Source organism: Macroventuria anomochaeta (genome assembly GCF_010093625.1).
Source record: "Macroventuria anomochaeta strain CBS 525.71 unplaced genomic scaffold BU25scaffold_51, whole genome shotgun sequence".
Lineage (NCBI taxonomy): Eukaryota > Fungi > Ascomycota > Dothideomycetes > Pleosporales > Didymellaceae > Macroventuria > Macroventuria anomochaeta.
The window spans coordinates 92,212-111,013 of NW_022985412.1; the positions used below are offsets into that span (position 1 = coordinate 92,212).

The 18,802-nt window shown below is 52.0% G+C and overlaps 10 protein-coding genes across 10 annotated transcripts; 5 read left to right on the forward strand and 5 right to left on the reverse strand.

Annotated features, from left to right (window-relative positions):
- Positions 1-894: 894 nt before the first annotated feature.
- Positions 895-1,387, reverse strand: BU25DRAFT_452466 (uncharacterized protein; the record flags this gene model as incomplete). Its single annotated transcript, XM_033709800.1, has 1 exon — positions 895-1,387. The coding sequence occupies one exon, from the start codon at positions 1,385-1,387 to the stop codon at positions 1,055-1,057; it is 333 nt and encodes a 110-aa protein (XP_033555978.1). The 3' UTR covers positions 895-1,054.
- Positions 1,388-1,809: 422 nt separating this feature from the next.
- BU25DRAFT_353618 (tRNA isopentenyltransferase) lies at positions 1,810-3,327 on the forward strand (the record flags this gene model as incomplete). Its single annotated transcript, XM_033703464.1, has 3 exons — positions 1,810-1,875; positions 1,928-2,128; positions 2,179-3,327. The coding sequence occupies 3 exons, from the start codon at positions 1,810-1,812 to the stop codon at positions 3,325-3,327; spliced, it is 1,416 nt and encodes a 471-aa protein (XP_033555979.1).
- A 424-nt stretch (positions 3,328-3,751) lies between these two features.
- BU25DRAFT_307659 (uncharacterized protein) lies at positions 3,752-4,033 on the forward strand (the record flags this gene model as incomplete). The annotated part of the gene is made up of 1 exon (XM_033702085.1): positions 3,752-4,033. A coding segment is annotated over one exon (282 nt), but the record flags the coding sequence as incomplete, so codon positions are not given.
- A 1,340-nt stretch (positions 4,034-5,373) lies between these two features.
- On the reverse strand, positions 5,374-6,792 carry BU25DRAFT_482255 (uncharacterized protein; the record flags this gene model as incomplete). The annotated part of the gene is made up of 5 exons (XM_033711126.1): positions 5,374-5,591; positions 5,721-5,745; positions 5,796-5,928; positions 5,968-6,152; positions 6,621-6,792. 5 exons carry the CDS (start codon positions 6,790-6,792, stop codon positions 5,480-5,482), a joined length of 627 nt encoding a protein of 208 aa, XP_033555981.1. The 3' UTR covers positions 5,374-5,479.
- A 961-nt stretch (positions 6,793-7,753) lies between these two features.
- BU25DRAFT_415798 (ARF/SAR superfamily) lies at positions 7,754-9,303 on the reverse strand. Its single transcript, XM_033707619.1, has 5 exons — positions 8,789-9,303; positions 8,578-8,733; positions 8,298-8,444; positions 8,116-8,231; positions 7,754-8,065 (listed from the first exon to the last, which is right to left on the reverse strand). Exons 1-5 carry the CDS (start codon positions 8,880-8,882, stop codon positions 8,021-8,023), a joined length of 558 nt encoding a protein of 185 aa, XP_033555982.1. The 5' UTR covers positions 8,883-9,303; the 3' UTR covers positions 7,754-8,020.
- A 420-nt stretch (positions 9,304-9,723) lies between these two features.
- BU25DRAFT_403799 (mitochondrial carnitine/acylcarnitine carrier protein) lies at positions 9,724-11,167 on the reverse strand. The gene is made up of 3 exons (XM_033705094.1): positions 10,927-11,167; positions 10,714-10,879; positions 9,724-10,657 (listed from the first exon to the last, which is right to left on the reverse strand). The coding sequence occupies exons 1-3, from the start codon at positions 11,057-11,059 to the stop codon at positions 10,003-10,005; spliced, it is 954 nt and encodes a 317-aa protein (XP_033555983.1). The 5' UTR covers positions 11,060-11,167; the 3' UTR covers positions 9,724-10,002.
- A 158-nt stretch (positions 11,168-11,325) lies between these two features.
- Positions 11,326-12,616, forward strand: BU25DRAFT_403802 (glycosyltransferase family 8 protein). The gene is made up of 2 exons (XM_033705095.1): positions 11,326-11,497; positions 11,553-12,616. Exons 1-2 carry the CDS (start codon positions 11,449-11,451, stop codon positions 12,443-12,445), a joined length of 942 nt encoding a protein of 313 aa, XP_033555984.1. The 5' UTR covers positions 11,326-11,448; the 3' UTR covers positions 12,446-12,616.
- A 189-nt stretch (positions 12,617-12,805) lies between these two features.
- Positions 12,806-15,312, forward strand: BU25DRAFT_415801 (uncharacterized protein). Its single transcript, XM_033707620.1, has 3 exons — positions 12,806-13,759; positions 13,812-13,982; positions 14,245-15,312. Exons 1-3 carry the CDS (start codon positions 12,822-12,824, stop codon positions 15,194-15,196), a joined length of 2,061 nt encoding a protein of 686 aa, XP_033555985.1. The 5' UTR covers positions 12,806-12,821; the 3' UTR covers positions 15,197-15,312.
- On the reverse strand, positions 15,203-16,652 carry BU25DRAFT_415802 (amidohydrolase). The gene has a single exon (XM_033707621.1). It carries the CDS (start codon positions 16,570-16,572, stop codon positions 15,241-15,243), a length of 1,332 nt encoding a protein of 443 aa, XP_033555986.1. The 5' UTR covers positions 16,573-16,652; the 3' UTR covers positions 15,203-15,240.
- A 358-nt stretch (positions 16,653-17,010) lies between these two features.
- BU25DRAFT_495504 (major facilitator superfamily transporter) lies at positions 17,011-18,706 on the forward strand (the record flags this gene model as incomplete). The annotated part of the gene is made up of 5 exons (XM_033711858.1): positions 17,011-17,184; positions 17,234-17,266; positions 17,315-17,628; positions 17,676-18,033; positions 18,089-18,706. The coding sequence occupies 5 exons, from the start codon at positions 17,011-17,013 to the stop codon at positions 18,704-18,706; spliced, it is 1,497 nt and encodes a 498-aa protein (XP_033555987.1).
- Positions 18,707-18,802: the final 96 nt, after the last annotated feature.

Sequence of the window (18,802 nt, forward strand, 5' to 3'; positions counted from 1 at the left end):
CGTTAGCAAGCAGCAGAACTTTACCCACATGGTCACGGCTGAACTGTCCATTCAACACGGTCACTTGTCGTGACCAGCGCCGTGCCCCAGTATATTGCAGTTCCAGATACGAACTGCCCTCGAATGTGCACGACGATGAACGAAAACGACTAGCGCAGCATTTTAAAGTTGGGACAAATCGCTGATAAGGGAAGCTTGTGGTGATACAATGGGAACCAAGGTGCAGCAATGGAGGTCTGTTGTAGGCGTTGTGGTTGATTGATTCATTCTATCTACGTTGAAGTTGAAGATACCCCAAGGGGGTCAGACCTCATGCTCTGCTGATTGGCTGGAGGCCTGCTCTCTCCCATCCCAAGTCGATAGGACCAGACTGCAGAGGGTCCGCACGGATGGACTCTGTGCTTGAGGTCGCAGCTCTGTGCATTACTGATTTCGCAAAAGTGATGGCAATTACCTCATGATGGCGCGAACGTATTTTGTCGCGTAACACACAGTGTCATGTAGAGAGGTGTAAGTGTTAACAAAGCGGGGGACTCGTCCCAAAAAACAAGTGTTGGTGGTTTGGTTTCCGACCAATGGTGTTTAGTTGTGGCAGCGTGGGCCACTGTAGTACACTGATAGCTACCGTAAACCACACCGTAGGACTATCGGGTTGATGGAATACTGCGCTGAATGGTTATCTAGCTAGGAGAAGACGACTATATACCTGACCTGAAACATGCTAGTCCAGGGTGGTCTGACGTGTGCAACCTCAGGCCTACCGACCAACTGATACCATAACATCAATCGTCAGCCGTGGTGTTTGGCCGAGGTAAAATCCAGTGGGCTGTTGTGCGCCGTTAAATGATTTCGTGCCAAAATGATGTCACACCTGATGCACCGGGAGCATCATGTCTTAGGTCGCCAAGTACTAACGGCCGTCCAGAAAGCCGCGCTTACTCTTGCAAACGATCTCCTACTGCCCCCAGGCGGTCATTGACATCGAGGATATTCAATCAGGTAGATCCAGCCCTTTTCTTATCTCTAGTCCAGCATTGTGCCTTACACCACTCCTTCAACTCTGTGTCAATCTTGCTTCTCTTCTTGAAGGACTTATAAGGCAGTCCCAACCAACAGTACCTCCGCAGTTCCCGGCGACAAGGTGACCCTGATCAGCGTAGCAGAATGCTTTCTGCTCCTCGGGTATCGATATAGCTTTCCTGAATGTGGGATGTGCCTTGCCCAAGAACGTGATGTCGTGCTCCCAGTCGTCGCCATGATCATACTCGAATATAACTTGCAAGTTACCCGCCCATCGTTCGCCCCCAAAAATGGAGCGGAGGATCACTTCGTGGGAGAGCTTGGCATCTTGCTCGTCGCCTACGCCTGCGTCCAACATGATCTCCATATCGTACTCATTCCAGGCGAGATATAGTTGTGAAGTCCGAGTTCGGTGTGTGAATTCCATCTTCATAAGTGATCGGTTACAGGTTCGGTTCATAGTACAAACATCTTCTGATTCCAGGAATGGCTGTACGTCGCACGCCTTGCAAAGTTTACCACATCTCACAACAAAGCTGCCTTACCCATCTCTCTGCTTTCGCTCAATATATCTAACATACTGCACATCAGCCTCGATGACTGCCAGAGACACGCCGTCATGTGCGTTTCTTTGCCCAAGGTGTGATGCGATCAAAAAGGGGTTAGCGCCTTCTCGCTTGGGCGCCAGTCGGTGGCCTCTTTCGTCCACTTACGAATCGCTTTCCTGCGCGACTCAAGTTCGACAGCGAATGTATGCTTCGCCTCAGTAGGCCCTACAGTAGTTTCAGAATGGCGCAGGCGTCAAAGCAACCTTTGATCGCCGTCGTCGGCGCGACAGGCACGGGCAAGTCAGATGTAAAAATTACTCTCTAGATCTCTAGGCATGAGTACTGATCACAGCAGGTAGCTAGCCGTGGAGATAGCACGCGAGTTCAATGGCGAGATCATTAACGGAGATGCGATGCAACTTTATCATGGCTTACCCATCATTACCAACAAGGTCACAACGGAAGAGACACAAGGAATACCACATCACCTGTTGGGCTGCATCGGGCTGGAGCAAGAGACATGGACTGTCGGCAAGTTTGTGAGCAGTGCTTTGACTGTGGTAAGTCCTTCCATATGTCGATTTTTGTGCTCAAATCTTAATGTGAATAGATCGATGAAATTCGAAGCAGAGGCAAGCTTCCCATCCTTGTCGGGGGTACTCACTACTACACTCAGTCACTATTGTTTAAGGATGCGCTCTCGAAGGAGCCTGCGCTTAACCTGAATGAGAACAGTGAACACTTCCCGATCTTAGATGAGCCGACTAGCGTTATCTTAGAGAAATTGAGAGAGGTGGATCCTGTAATGGCGGACAGGTGGCATCCGAATGAAAGCAGGAAGATCCAGCGCTCCCTCGAGATCTACCTGAGGACCGGCAAGCCAGCATCGCAAGTCTACGACGAGCAACGCATCAAGCGAGAGATCGAGCAAACCGCTACAGACGGCAAACAAGCCGAGAGTAGCACGGGCCTTCGTTTTCCTACTTTGTTGTTCTGGGTGTATGCTGACAAGGATGTACTGTACCCACGTCTCGACGGACGTGTAGACAAGATGCTGGCTAAGGGTCTCCTGTCTGAGGTAGACGAGTTGTCGCGGTTCCGAGCCGATTATGAAGCACGCACGGGGAACGCCGTGGACCAGAGTCGTGGCATTTGGGTATCGATCGGTTACAAAGAGTTCCTTGGCTACCAGAGTGCGCTCGCCGACAGCACACTTCCGCCAGCAGAACTTGAAAAGCAGAAGATTGCGGCCGTGGAGAAGACCCAGGCTGCAACGAGACAATATGCGAACCGTCAAGCTCGATGGATCCGGATCAAGCTCCTCAATGCCTTGTTTGGAGCGGGGTACAAGAGCAACATGTTCCTTCTCGATGGCAGCGATCTCTCGAAATGGGAGGATAACGTCCCGCGACCAGCACTTAGGATCACCGAAAACTTCCTATCGGGCCAACCACTTGCAGAACCAACAACTCTATCTGCTGCCGCTGCAGAGAACTTGACACCAAAGCGCAACTACGATCTCGGGCAGCGTCCCGACCTGTGGCAGAAGAAGGTTTGCGAGACGTGCGGAACGGTGTCTATCACTGAGAATGACTGGAAGCTACATGGCCAGAGCCGCGCCCATAGGCGAGCTGTTGGGATCAAGAAGAAACAAGCGAATGCAAAAGCTCGTGCGCCCAAAGATCGCAGCGCTTGGCAGGCTGATGTGGTAGACGTTCTCGAGACATATCTGGATGGGCATCCGGGCGACAGTCACTAAACCTAAAACTCGACACCTTACAACCTGGATGACCACCAGTGATGTTCGTAATAGGTCAGCCTTGACGAACCACCAACTGTGTCCTTCACCTCAAGTCGCGAAAGTGTATCTACGACGAAACATTCTCAACCACTTATCCCAACTGCAGCTGCAGCGTCAACCTGCCTTTGCGACCCTCTCAACACTAGATTCCCATGTCAAGTACAACAAGGCCATTCTGAGTCTGAGCACAGATTACCTATGTTTGGCGGCATGCCTTTCAGATACGGCAAGGTTGGAAGCGAGAGCTCGACCGACGAAGAGCAGAGTACTCATCCCGGACCCGGCGGCTTCCTCCAAGTCCCTAGCCAAGCGACAATCTCCTTACCCCACCAATGCACTACGAATAAACCCCCCCCCCCTGCGCGGCAAAGATGTCTACGTGCTCGCCGTATTCCACCAAATGCACTGCCTGTACCACATGCAAGCCTACATGGACACTTTGGCGATGCAGATGCGCGCGGGTAACACGACGCTGGACGAGCATAAGCTGATTCACAACGATCACTGTTTTAACTATTTGCGGCACGCGATTATGTGCACGGCGGATTCGACGCTTGAGGGTCAGATAGAAGGGGAGGGGTGGGATGGCGAGACAAGCACGGATGGGACCGGCGCGATGCATGTTTGTCGCAATTGGGATGAGGTGAAGGCGTGGGCGGAGAAGAAAAGGCTGTATGATGGAGTGCTCCGTGAGAGCTTGATCTGATGGGGAGAGTAGTACAAAGTAGTGGTGTTGTGGACTGTGCGAAGTATTGTGTGTATGTATTGAGGTTCGGCGTTCAATAGGCGTTTATTGAACAACAGGGTCACGTTGCGACCTCCTGCAATGTGTTAGTAGCCCGTGATCAAAAGACAGTATTCGCTGTTGCGACAACCATCACAGCCGCAAAGTAACCGTGAAGAGTTTTCCCAATGTGGAAAATTGGTGCGTGATAACCGAAGAGATCTATGAACGATACAGGGCAAATGCGGTCGGGATCTACCAGTATGGGACTGACTCGCCACGAAAGGAGTGGAGCAAATGTAACAAGCTACGAAAGACGACGACCAAAGGGCTAAAACATAATAACAAGAGCGCAGGGGAGGAAAGAAAGAGGACGGAAAAAGCAACAATCTGGAGAAAGTCAAAAAACAGTGACAAAAGGAAAGTAGGGTAGAAACCAGCCAACCAAGAAAGTCATCATCAGTCTCAGGAAGGCGTCGTCTACCCCCGAGACGGTGACGCTCACATCCAGAACATGGTGTGAGCAACGCTGTCTCTCTCCACGGGTTCTTGTTGGCACCGTGCTTTTAGAACACAGCCTTCGCTTTGTCTATGGTATTCTTGCAGCAAGCCTCCTCGACTTCCTTGTGGTTACTGAGTTCTTTAGCCTGCTCAACGATACCTTTGACGCGTCGAGTGCCGTTGTTGTTCCGAATCGAGTGGCTCGAAGTGTAGCCCTGCGCTGCTCTTCGGTGTGCTTGAAGTTCTTCAGCTTCCGGCGACGGTCTTTGCCTTCTAAGGTGTTGACAAAGAAGTCACGGAGGTAGCAGCAACCGCGCTCGCAAAGTCGGTCAGCGTAGTAGGCTGGGGGAGCGTGGGTTATTGCTCCGGTTGCTCGGATGTATGTGAAGCACAACTCGTGAGTCTGAACCACGATTCGCAAATGCTCGACGTACATAGAGATTTGATACTTACCAGCTGTCGCAGCTCATCAACGCTTCTGTCCATCTCATTGCGCAAGACAAAGCAGTGCGCTGGTCTTGCCGTGCCTTGGAGTGGGGAGTGCGACTGAACGTAGAAATCGGCTTAGTATGGCGAGATAACCACATCATCGACATATATTCTGGGGAGGCAATTGCCATTCTTGGTTGCTCCTTCTTGCGGGTAGAAGCGAACGTGATGTCTTTTAGCGCATACAATGCCCGTCAGCTTGGGTGCTTCGCCGCTGGGAACTTTGCCAGGATGTTCATGACTCAGCTCCTGTAAGGCCTTTGGAAATGCGGATATTATCTTGCTGAGCTCTTCCTCGCGAATGATTTGTACTGTCCCTCTGAGACCCCGTCTTGATAATTGATGATGTTCTTGGGCAGACGGAACCGGTTGTTTTTGACCCAGTCCTTAATGCGCTCAACGACCATGTCCTCGACGTTGTCGATCATCTACCAAAGTTCGGATGTAATTTTCGACGGCCGAGGTATCCTTAGGATTGAGAAGTGTCTTGGTGCGAGTGAAGTGAACTCTGACAACCTCGTAGTTGTGCTCCGCGAATTTCTTGAAGAATTCATTCCCAAGTCCAGTTTATCCATGTCGACATTTCTTCTGTTCGGGTACGCTGTCCGAGCATTGTTCAAGAGTGCGAATCACTTACTGTTCTGTAGATGGGTGAGCACATTCTGCAGATTACCATTCACATCATGAAAGTTCTAGCTTCTAAGAGTTTTACCCAGTCCCTGAATTGTTTTGACCCGAGCTTGACAGGTGTTCAGGCAGGTAAACGTCGCTAGATCAGACTGTTTGTTACCGCGGCCTAGTTGGATGCGGACCCGCAATCCTCTCGAAACGCATTCCCGCTCCCACTGCTTGAAAGTCAAGGTGTCATTCATGACCTCACTTACCCTGATGTTGTTGAAGAACGCGCTTGTGCAAGGATTGATGTTGAGAAGTACATGGCGAACTCCAGCTTTGATGGTGTAGTAGTATCCTCTCATCGTGTAAAGTGCGACTGAGTTTTGGATTGTTCCGCCTACGTCTGTGACGCGCAAAACATGAGTCCCGCATTTGTCGAAGAACTTGTTAACCCCTACTTGAATCATGTAGTAGTGAAATGATAATGTTGAGTGCACGCTTTGTAGGTCCCAGATCAACTGTCGCGTGGTTGGGCATGGGTGTCCGTATGATTTAGCAGACTAGGAACGTCCACAAATGCCGTCATAGACAAACTTGACCCTAACGTGAATTGGGTCATCCAGCATGTCAGGTTGCAGTTGCCACGTTGAACCAGGGCTCTCGCCATCACCGTTGGTTCGGAGATGTGCGACCCTGTTGCTGAATGAAGCGACTTTTAGGCCATGACTGTCCTGAAGTAATCTGTGGCGAAGCATGCTTCTCAATTGTTCCTGAGAAAACCGTACGATCTCACTGCTGTCTTTGTTAGTGCACGAATCTTTCTCTAGTTCCTACCTGGGGGATCGGACTCGATGGTATATTTGTACAGCTTCTGTTCTGGTGGGAGCCGCGGTGGTGGTGGTCGAAGCTGGAGGCGCCGTACCTGCAGCGCTGTTCGCTATTGGAGGGACAGAAGTTGGACCGGTCGGAGCTGCGGCTACACCAGTAATTGCAGCTGGGGTGGGTGCAGTAGCGGTAGCAGTAGCGGTAGGCATGGGCCCGTCTGGAATGTGAGGAATCTGGTACCTGGGCCTGCCGCTGCTGAAAGGTGTCATGCCATCTTGTCGTTAATTGTACGCATGCTGTAACTGATGAACGTAAGCCATATTACAATCTCCATGCCTTGCGTTGAAGACTCCGTCACTGAAATTGGTGCGCTATTCGGTTGACGGGAACGCATTAGGGCAGTCAAGAAGTTGATGTTTCTTCTTGCCGCCACCACTCTTGCACCAGATGCACCTGGGGAAGGTTTTGTCGACATCGATGCGGTCTTTAAAGTCTTGTCTCAGGTGAGCAACGTGGACGTTGGGTATGACAGCCATGGCTACGATTGGGGTAAGTTGTCTGTATGTTCGATTGCAGCCAAGCTGAATGGTCCAGGAAATGGAACTTGAAAGTTCTGATGGTGATCTTCCAGTTGGGCGGTTTAGTAGTCAGATACACTCTCACAGCAGCCAAAATCAGCTTGCTACTGTCAGTTGCTTTTTCGCCCCGTGCAGGTGCGCAATCACCACGAAGGACCTTTCGAAACATGTCGTAGGTTCCGGCCCTGTACCAGTCCAGCAATCCGGAGACATCGTGACGCCAGGAACTTGCATGCTGGCTGCATCCTGACTTGGATCACGAAGGAACGCTCGAGTAAGCAGAGTGGAACAAAGTTTTGTCTCAGTCATGAGGAAGGTGGAAGCTGCTTGTCGCAGAGCACGGGGCATGGAAGTCTCATTGTTGAAAGTGTTCGTGACGCTGACAAGCGGCTTGTGTCGCCCGGTGAGGCAGGGCAAGCGGGCTGTTCGAGATCGTGAGCTGTTCTTGATGCCTGCAGCAGCAGGCACATGGCCAGACAATGGCGATGTTGTTGTGCTGCATGTTTGTGGTGAGCGGAGGCTAGACATCTCAAGGTCCGGGAAGGAGCGCTCACCTTTCGCCGCAGGTCTCCTCGCGCCTTCCTATCCTACGACACAGCACACAAAGATTGCAAACATGAGACGTAGGTGCGGTTTCATAAAGATCCATATACTCATCTATCGAACCGCCCGATACTCGTGTTGTACAAAACAAGAAAATCTACATGAAGTGGTACAAGCGAGCCAATTTGAAGGGGGTATCTCACCCGGCGCCATGTGCGCGGACTAAAGAAGAAATGCAGCCACATGGCATAGCTGGTATTAGAAGGTCATATTGGGGTAGGCGCAGACATTAGACAGAAAACCGGGTATATGCAGAAGTGCGCGCGCATGCAGTCGTATACGGCGGGGATGGGTATCGAAGAACGGCGTCGATGCCTTACTTGCCGCCTTGGGGGAGCTTGACATTGTTGCTGAGCCATGCCTGATCGTGATGTCAGTTGATGTCGTCCTGAAGACTTGTGATGTCCTTACCAGTCCTTCAAATATACCCTCTCCTGTGGTCGCACAGCTGGGCTCGACCTTCCAAACGTGGTCCTTCGCGATCTTCTCGAGCTGCAGCTTGTCTGAAACTTCCTTTGGTCGCATAGCTGGCACATGTTAGCCTCTAATGTCCACTCTTACAATCGCAAATCTGTCGTAGTATCATAACGTACCTCCTTGCAGATCCTGCTTGTTTGCGAACACCAGCAACAACGCATCCTTCATTTCCCTGTCCTGGATGATGCGCGTGAGTTCGGTGCGGGCCTCGTCGATACGGTCGCGGTCGTTAGAGTCGATAACGAAGATCAGACCCTGGGTTCCTGCAACATGTATTAGTATATCAATCATGAGTGCTGCTGGCGAAGGTGATCTGGCAGGGTAGAGGAGGCGTTTGCAGTGTAAATTGCACGCGTGCTCGCCTACCCGGGACAGAACCTTGCTTTCCCAACATACCAGAGAAGTAGTGTCTCCACAGAGGGCGGATCTTGTCCTGACCACCGACATCCCAGACGTTGAACTTGGTGTTCTTGTATGTGACGGTCTCGACGTTGAAGCCAACGGTGGGGATCGTTGTGACGTCCTGGTCGAGCTTGAGCTTGTAGAGGATGGCTGTTTGCACGTGTCAGTAACGAGCCTGAGGCGTGAGCGTATAGAGCTGGCGTACTGGTCTTCCCAGCTGCGTCAAGACCCAACATCAACAGGCGCATCTCCTTGGATCCGAAGATCTTGCCCATCATTTTTGAGATTGAGGCACCCATATTGTCTGTCGTAGACTGCTCAAGCGTGACTGCCTTTACAAATGAGCTGCTCTGCTGCTCGTGTGGAGACGTGGGCGGAGAACAAAGCGGTGGACGTGGTGTTGATGCTCCTGATAGTGGTGCACGCAAGGCTCGGTGTCGGCGCAATTAACCAATATTAGAGCGTATGCTCGGGCTGGCAGAGACTGAGTGGTTGGCGGCGACAGGCTACACTAGCTCGGCGGAGGCTCCACGGACGTCGAGGGCGGTGGAGGGAAAGCAAGAAAGGGCAGACAAGAGATGAGATGAGGTTCTAAAGTTAAGACGGACGCCACGGTTAGTTCAGATCGGCAACGCGCCTACTTGTTTCAACTGGGCCCCTGTCATGTCAACCCTAACACGCAAACATGACCGGTACACTGACAGCTTGCACAAAAGGGGTCGGCCTGCGTCGATGTGGACATTTCGATTTGCACGGTCAACCGTCGTTTAAATTATTGCAACTTCGCGCCAGGACGCCTGCAGCCAGCACTCCACCTGCGCATGCAGTTTCGCTGCAGGTTCGCTGGAGCTAATGCACCTCAACGCGCTGAAACGCCAATCTAACAGCCAGGAACCCGAGGCTCCTTCTGAGGCGGACAGCTGCAGCAGCCAAAAGTCACGCAAGTATTTTCGGAATCCCTACGCGAGCACGGCACTTGTCCCTTGCCGGTGCAATTCGAACCGATCAGGGCGAGCGGGAACATTTCTTGATCGAGCGGCTGGCTGCAGGCGATGGATGGTGGCCTGGCGTACCCTGGCAAGCGCGCGCTCGACGCGTCAATGGTCAAGGCAGCTCACACGACACTCGATTTGTATCTATGGATAATTGACATTTGAGGTGAGATTCTTTTCACCGAGTATATACATTGGTGCCCAACATATGGCTTGACCTCTTGCAGGTGCTCTCCGAGCATTGTGGCTTTCTAGCTCTGCTCTTCTCAAATATCTTCCCAATCTCGAGCTGCCAGGTCCTTCCATCAAAGCCAACGCTGGCGGCTTGGCGCTTGTGTTGACTGCTCTTGCAGTGCGGTCGCCTTGCCCGACCTATGACAGGTCGTTGTGATATCTTGTATCTTCTCTTTCTCCTCTTCAACCATGCTCATTCAGGCAAGCTCCTCATAACACCTTCAAATGCGACCAGAGCTACAGCATTCGCCGGAAAGGCCCTCAGGAAGCACGGCACAAAGCCTCTCCAGTATCCCTTGAATCCATTCTCTCTGTATACAGCCTTCGCCGCATCTCTCCAGCGGGGGAATCGTCTTTCAGGGCCCAATGGGTCTGTCATGATGCGCTGCTTCACCACATCACTCGGGTATGATGTGATCCAGAAGATCTGTGCTGACAATCCACCAGCCCAGAAGTTGACTGCCGGTGTTGACAAGTTTGTGTTGTTCTGCAGCATTCGTGTGAAGACATCGTATGAGCCCCACCAGAAGCAGAAGAATGTGCGAAACAGCAGCGTTGCTGAAAGACCGTGGTATACACCGCGCACGCCGTGGCCACGGAATATCTTTGTCAGGCAATCAATTGGTCCACTGTACAAACGGTTGCTCTTATCGGCGGAGTATTGGATCTGAAGGCGTGCCTTTACATGCTCGACGGGCGCTGCGACGAATGAGACGGTCCATCCCGCCATCATGCCTGCCATTGCATGACCGACAATGGGAAGCTTGCCTTGCTCGTGGCCCGGTTGGCGAGGATTGAAGAAGCGGTCGTTCAGTTTACGGCGGTATACGCTGAGGGAGCCAAGCATGCTGTTGTACGTCAGCCTTGACGTTTCAGATGAGATGGTGAGGATGTGTGCGGGTACATCGAATCCATGAACATCCATCCTACCAGTGGCGGCGTTGCACCCTTGTAGAGCCCTGCGAAACCCTCCTTCCTTACTGTCTGCAGCAGGCAGTCCAATGGCCCTCGAAAGTGCGACTTGTCGGTGGTCTGTAACCGTACTTTTACTGTATCGAATGGATGCCCAACTACCAGGGTCAGCCTTTTTCTTCCTTCCCTCAGACATGACACGTACCTGACAGCTTCGCAATGCCAGAGAAAACACCAGCAACAAACCCACGATAGTGCGACGGCTGTTTCTTATCTGCAGGGTCTACAACTGCGGCCGCTGCGGGCTTCTCGCCCGTCTTCATGACTGTGGTAGCCATTGTCGAGGTGTTGTCGCGTTGTAAAACCACAAAATCATAACCGGTTGGACAAAGGTCAACAGCAGAGTGTGGAGAAGCTCCATGAATATCGTGGAGGAATTGTCCATCGCATCTGTCAGCCATCAATAGCGCTGCAGCACAGCTCGACCGGAGAGGCACAAGCGCCCGCGAGCCAGTGGTGACGTGCGAGATCGGCGGCTGGACCCTGCGTTTCAAGGCTGGATCGACCACCGTAAGAAACTCCGTGATGCGTAGCCCCCACTAGACTCGTCGCGGAATCAATGCTGCAAACATACTGCGGTTCACAATATGTGTCTTTAATCGCTGGCTAATACATATACACTGATTATCCCATACCGTTAGGCTCACTACATACTATAGCAGCAATCATGTCAGGGACACAAGCAACACCATCAGCACCCATCGAGTCGAAGAAGGGTAAGGCCTCATAGTGGGGTACGTCTTGCATCGAGCGCATAGCTAACATTCGCAGTGTGGACCACGTTGATCACCAATACGGCCTACCTGACAGGTCTCCTCACCCTTGATTATAGCCTGAAGAAGCACGGCAGCAAATACCCCCTCGTCGCGCTCTACACTGACACCTTCCCCGCCGAAGGCCATGCTGCCCTCGATGCGCGCGGCATCCCCAAAGAACACGTCAAGTACCTGCTACCCAAGGTCTCTAAGGACTACACCAATGACCCTCGCTTCTATGACTGCTGGAGCAAGCTGACGCCCTTCTCCCTCGAACACTATGACCGCGTCGTGCAGCTGGACAGCGACATGCTGGTTCTTCACAACATGGACGAGCTGATGGAGATGGAACTCGATCCACCGAGCGCTGCTGGCAAGGGCAACAAGGTGTTCGCCGCAAGTCATGCCTGCGTATGCAACCCTTTGAAGAAACCACACTACCCCAAGGACTGGATCCCAGAGAACTGCGCCTTCACATCCCAGCACTCCGACCCTGCAACCGCACAACACACTGGTGCAGGGCCCACCGCTGGTCTCGGCATGCCCAACGGCGGTTTGCAAGTCGTAAACCCTAGCAAAGCAGTCTACAACCTGATCCTCGACCAGCTGGCCAACGAGTCATCCATGAACTACGAATTCGCCGATCAGTCACTGCTGAGCGATGTATTCTGGGGGCGATGGGTTGCGCTGCCGTATATTTACAATGCGCTGAAGACGATGAGGACCGAGGGTGTGCACCACCAGATATGGCAGGATGATAAGGTCAAGAATATCCACTACATCTTGAGCCCCAAGCCATGGGACGAGGCGCCTGGCAAGTGCAACAATGAGAACCACGAGTGGTGGTGGGTAGTCAACAGTGAGAGGCTAGAGGCCGAGAAGAAGTCAGGGATAGAAGATGGATTTTGAAGTGCATACTAGTAGATATGGCGGCGTTGGTGAGGCAGAAAAATCTAAACATAGAGTGTATAGTTATATCTGATTGACGGCGTAACAAAACTGGGAGTGTCTCTTATCTCACGAGAAGTTGTGCTGATGAAGACAAGGGCTACATCATGGAACCTTATCGCATCGGACAGGAGCCTGGAGGACTTTAGCGTTCTCGGTGCCAATCAAAGTTTTGTCTGCACAATGTAAGTCTCTTGTTGTTGATTATTATCGTACCCTCAGATGTTCTTGCTGTTTCGTGGAGGGACGCTAGCATTAGCGTTCGGCTACGCGTCACAGCCCTGGTCAGGTTGCTGACCGTTACTTGAACACCTCCACAACCGCTCATCAACATGCAATGGATTCGCCTGCTGCCGTGCGACGTCGCCGTAGACGGAGAGTGCCAGACGAAAACCGAAAAAGGGCTCCGCGTGCATGCACCTACTGTAAGGCGAGGAAGAGCAAATGCATCGAAACATCTCGCGGTGTTTGCCAGCGATGCATGCAGAGCTCCTTGAACTGCAAGTTCGAACGACGGCTGAGTACTTCGAGCGAGATGGAGACGCCGTTAGAATCTCACATCAGTCCCTCGGCAACCTTCGAGACAGATAGTCCGGCTGAGCGTTTCATGTGGCCACGATTCTTATCCAAACTACGCGAAACCTTCTCCCTGGAGGCAGCCAGTACATCAGAAACACAGCCTTCGATATTGCCACCTGTTCAAACACCAAGGCATTCGCCGGACTCTGCCCATAGAGTTTGTGAAGCAGCTCGAGCTTTTCCACCTCAAGCAGTTGCACGCTTTCTTCTCTCTGTTTGCAACGAACATGGCACGGACTCCTTCCACTACTTCCACACAGCCCAATTCTCCGCTGAACTAGACGAGTTCTATGCTAGTCCAAATTCCCCTTTAAGGCTCGATAGTGCCTTCGTATGCCTTGCGCATGCGACTTTCGCATTAGGGAGCCAATGGGCTACGTTGGTGCGACCTAAAGACACGAGAACGGCTCCTTCTCCACAAGATGGTGACCCTGGACGGCTTTTCTATCAACAGGCTCGTAGTCTCATTCCGGACATCATCGAGCTCAACTCAATCCGTACCGTCCAAGCAGCATTTGTCATCGGTGTATACCTCCTGCCCGCTAGTGCCATCAGTTCATCCTACGTCTACCTTGGTCTGGCTCTCAGAAAAGCTTTGGCACTCGACCTGCATCAAGAGACTGAGGAAATACACATCAGCGACACCGAAAGGGAACTCCGTCGGAGATTGTGGTGGGCTGTGTACTCCCTGGAAAGGTTCGCAACCAACTCAAAGTCCAGTTAATATCGTAGCTGACATCCGGCACAGATGCACAACCGTGAAGTTAAACAGACCGAGGTCCATCGACGCGGCCATTGTTACTGTGAACCTACCAACATTGCTCCCTGCACTCGATTCTCAGCAGGCTTTCGACAATGTCGACCATCAGGTAGCGAATGCACAACTCATGTTGATTTTGGATCGAGTTGATGAACCTATGTAAGTGCCTGTTCAGCATCTGCCGTTTAGACCCCTCGAGACCCTCCGGCGGCTACCCTAGCAAGCGTCGAACACAATCAGCCTTGGTCCGACAGCATCTTTGGGCCACCGCAACCTTTCACACAACAGCACGGCGAAATCATTTGAGTACCTCCACCGGCCAGGCAACAGCCTTGTCTGACTCTCCAAGAGGCGCGGAAGGCCTCCAAGAGCAATTTTCAATTAGCGAACGACTCAACGCACAATACTGACGAACGTTTAGTGCAAGACGAGAACCTTCAAATGACGTGGAGACCGCTCTGAAGCATTGGAAGCGCTCTCTACCACCCACGCTGAAGCTAGAGTCAATACATCCACGGTCGTCGAGTTACCGAGCCACCTTCCACCTATACCTCAATTACTACTTCGCAAGGATTGCGATGGGAAAAGTGAGCGTTGTGGCGCGGGTTCGATTGTATCTGAGGAACCGCCTTGGTCGAGATGCCCAGCCTACACCTGAAGACCATACCGATCATCTCTCACAATCCTGCATCAAAGCAGCGAAGAAGATACTGCGGCTGTACGAAGATGTCCGTCGAACAGGAAGCTTGACGCGCTTTTCCTTCACTGACTTTCAAGGTTGCAGTGTAGCAACATCGCTTGTGCTGTTAGCGGGCATATTAGAACGCGACTCGGACTACGATAGACATGTGAACTTCGGCCTGGATAGCCTTCGAAAGATGGCGGAAGGGAATGCCACTGCTACAGCTGGACTGAAGTTTGTGGAAGCTCTACGATCCATTGCTGAAGAAGCTGTGCAGAGGCTGCATCAGCACAGCGCAGTTGCATCGAGTGTAGCGCAAGACTTTTTGCAGACAGCAGACTACAGTACCTGGGCCGACTGGCTCGCTCGTCAACCAAGACAGTTGTGTGGCATTGAAGGGTCAGAGACTCGTACCCCCTTAGACACAGAGGGTCTATCCACGTCCACAGGCGGCGAATTTTCAGAATCTCAGCGTTCAATAGACTTCGCCACCTGGGACGGAGCTGCCGCGCTACAACGGCTCTCATTACCTTCTATGATCACACCGTCTGGAGGCTTTCAGTACGATGTCGCCACCACATCGGCGGACATGCTCGATCCTGCGATGTTCACGATAGACTATAACGAAGACACGATGTTCCTTATGGGTTTGACTGGATTTGATATGATGGGTTTCGGTTTTCAGGATTGACATGGTGGCTTTTGATACTGTCGAAATTACTTCTCACAATGCCCTCACAACGCGGGCCTCAGCCGGATTGCCATCGAGTCTTCTGCGATTTCGGCCCAACGACTTTTGTATACCCGACCTTCTTTCATCACTGCTTCTACATACGCTTCCGGTTTGTCTAAAATAGTGACATCATCCAGGGGATTTGCAGCGAGAATCAGCATGTCCGCTTCGAAGCCTTCCTTGATCTGACCCAGGCTACTCTCTCTTCCAAACATACGTGCTGGATTGAGCGTCGCGCTTCGTAGCACCTCGATCGGTGTGAGCACCTTCGAGCGGAGGTTGAACTCATGAGTCTGCGCAGCACCCAGTGGACCGAGCAGATCTGTTCCAAAGCATATGGTCACACCAGCATCTGAAGCGATCTTCAGCGCCTTCAATCCAGCATCAAGAACCTCGATGTTCTTCGATGACTCTGATGGTGGCAGGAACCCTTTCCACTTGGGTGATGCCATCTGGTCGTATGTGATCAAGGTTGGTGTGAGGTACACGCCTTTCTCCACCATAATGGCAGCCGTTTCAACATCAAGAAAGTTGCCGTGTTCAATTCCTTTGACGCCATTATCGATACAGTGTCGAATGGCTTGCGACGTATATGCATGCGCAGTCACGTAAGTACCGGCGTTGTTGGCGCACTCTACCATTGCTCGAATCTCTTCCGGTGTGAATTGGAGATGGGTGATTTTGTCGGTGGGACTGCTGACGCCACCGGATCCCATGATCTTGATGAAGTCGCTTCCTGTTCGAATCTCTTCCCGCACAGCTTGCATACACTGTGGCACTCCGTTGCACACCCGGCCTAATCCAGTCGCATAACCGCCACAGCACGCTGAATGGTCGTGTTTGCCGCGGAAATCAGCGTGGCCACCAGATTGACTCAAAGCATGGCCTGCAATGAACAAACGCGGGCCCGGAAAGATTCCTTCCTCAATGGCTTCTTTGATTGCGGTATGGGCGCCGCCACAGTCGCGGATGCTCGTGAAACCGCGATGCAGCATCTGGGCGCAAACGTACGGCTGCCGAAGTAAACTCACAGAGTCAGGATTCCCGAAAGCAGCCGCTAGGCTATCGAATCCAGGGACTGCAATTAGATGAACGTGGCTGTCAATCAGGCCTGGACAGATGAACTTCCCGGAACAGTTAACTGAAGTAAACCCGGGACGTTGGGTTGCTGCTGCTGTTGTCGGAGCGATGGAGGTGATTTTTCCGTTCTCGATGGAGACTGTAACGTTTGGTCGGACCTCACCTGCTTCTACATCGACCACTGAGGCGTTGTGAAGGAGGTATGAGGTTGCCGCTGGGCGAAGCCATGGCTTGATGTCGGCCTCGGTGACCATTGTGAATGAAGAACAATCGTTCGACAGAAGTTGAAGAAACAAGAATACAAGACAAGATGAGCACCAGATGAAAGATAAAGAATCTTGGCCTGTTGTTGTCGACGGCAAGTGATGGCAATGGTGGTGTTATCGATGCGAGGTTCCCGACTAGCGTACGGCTAAGTGTGTCATGGAGTGTACAGACTGCCGACGGGTATCTGGTCGTCGGAACCACTGCTATCTCGCGTCTGAAGCCGCATCTCTGCAACTGCTTCCTTGGAAGTCGGTAACGCGTACCAAGTGGGTGCGACTATCGGCAAACGCTCACCTTGCTTCCCCATTATCTCTTTCTCCGCACACTAAACATACCAGTATCCATGTAGCGACCCACAGGCTCCGCCATTGTACATATAGGGCTCTTGCTTGCGTCTTTGGTCCAGGTTCATCATCACATTCATCATGAGCCACCCGACTAGGAAGCACACGCACGATTCGAGTATGCAGCCGGCTGTCGAAGAGAAAGGCGACGTTCTCGAGGTTGCTGCAACCTACACTCCTGAGGAAGAAAGACAAGTACTTCGTAAGATAGATTGCGCTGTGCTCCCTTTGATGTGTCTTGTCTTCTTCATGCAGGTGAGCGGTAGAACGTTTGAAACGCAGTAAGATCACTAACAGTATATAGTACCTTGACAAGCAAAGTCTGAGCTATGCATCGGTAAGCCGTATGAAAGTGCAATGAATACTTTCAAGCTGACATATTCAGGTCTTCGGTCTGCTGACCGACCTCAACCTCACCAGCACACAATACTCATGGTGCTCTTCGATCTTCTACGTCGGACAGCTCGTCGCCGAGTATCCCTTCATTTACCTCATGTCCAAACTGCCTCTCACCAAGTTCGTCGGAGCCACAGTTATTCTTTGGGGCATAGTGTGCATGTGCTTGGCGGCTCCGAAGAACTTTGCCAGCTTTGCAGCTGTCAGGTTTCTCTTGGGATTCACTGAAGGCGCTGTGTCTCCGGCCTTCGTCACTATTACCTCTATCTGGTATCAGAAGAGCGAACATGCCACCAGGACTGGGTAAGTAATACAATCATCATGTTGGGATCCAGTTTAACGCCAGCCAGACTCTGGGTAACTATGAACGGCTTGGCACAAGTCATCGGCTGCTTCCTAATGTATGGCATCGGCAAGAACACTTCGCTATCCCTCGATCCCTGGCGCACTCTGTTTATCGTATGTGGTGCGTTGACAGGAGCCTCTGGTGTCGCCTTCTTTGTTCTCATGCCAAACGGGCCGAACGACGCTTGGTTTCTCAACGCTCGCGAGAAGGAAGTTTTGTCGATGCGCATGGCAAGGGATCGCGAGGGCGGTGATAAGACATCGTTCTCAGTGCGACAGTTGCGCGAGGCGCTGTTAGATGTGAAGACATGGTTTGTCTTCGCCTTTGGTGTGCTGGTTACGATGCAGAGTCCGGTTCTGACAGTAGGTTGCCATGACTTCCCACACCTGTCATACTTTAGCTGATCAGAAATCATAGTTTGCCTCGCTAGTCATCAACACCATCGGCTACGACAGATACCAAACTATGCTATACACCGCCCCATCCGGAGCCGTCCAAGTCCTCCTTCTCTGGATCGGCATAATCGGCTGCTGGTTCTTCCCACGAAACCGTACCCACGTCGTACTCGCGCTCATCATTCCACCATTGGTCGGGAACGTTCTTCTGCTGAAGATTTCTCTCGACGCAGGCTGGGGTATGATCGCCGCTTCATGGCTAGCATCATGCATCACAGCCGTCATGTCACCGCTCCTCTCGCTTACAGCTTCGAACGTGAAAGGCAACACAAAGCGCTCGGTCGTCAGTGCAGTCTTCTTTATCGGGTACTGCGCAGGTTGCATCGCATCGCCACAGCTGTGGACTGAGAAGCCGCGGTACTTTAAGGGCGTTGTGACTGCTCTAGTTACTTGGTGCACGTTGTTTATCGTGGTCATCGCGTACTGGCTGATATGTAAGCGCGACAATGCGAAGAGAGATGCTGTAAGGATGGAGACTGGGGTTGATGAGATGGTGCACGATGTTGTGCTGGATAAGAATGGTGCGCCGATTACGGATCTGACGGACAAGGAGGACCCTAGATTTAGATATAGCTGGTAGACAGGGTCGCAAACGTACTTGTAGTCAACGTGGGAATGTACGTTCTACTTCATAGACAAGTCTACGCATACAGCTGTCCTTCCACCAATTCTTCGA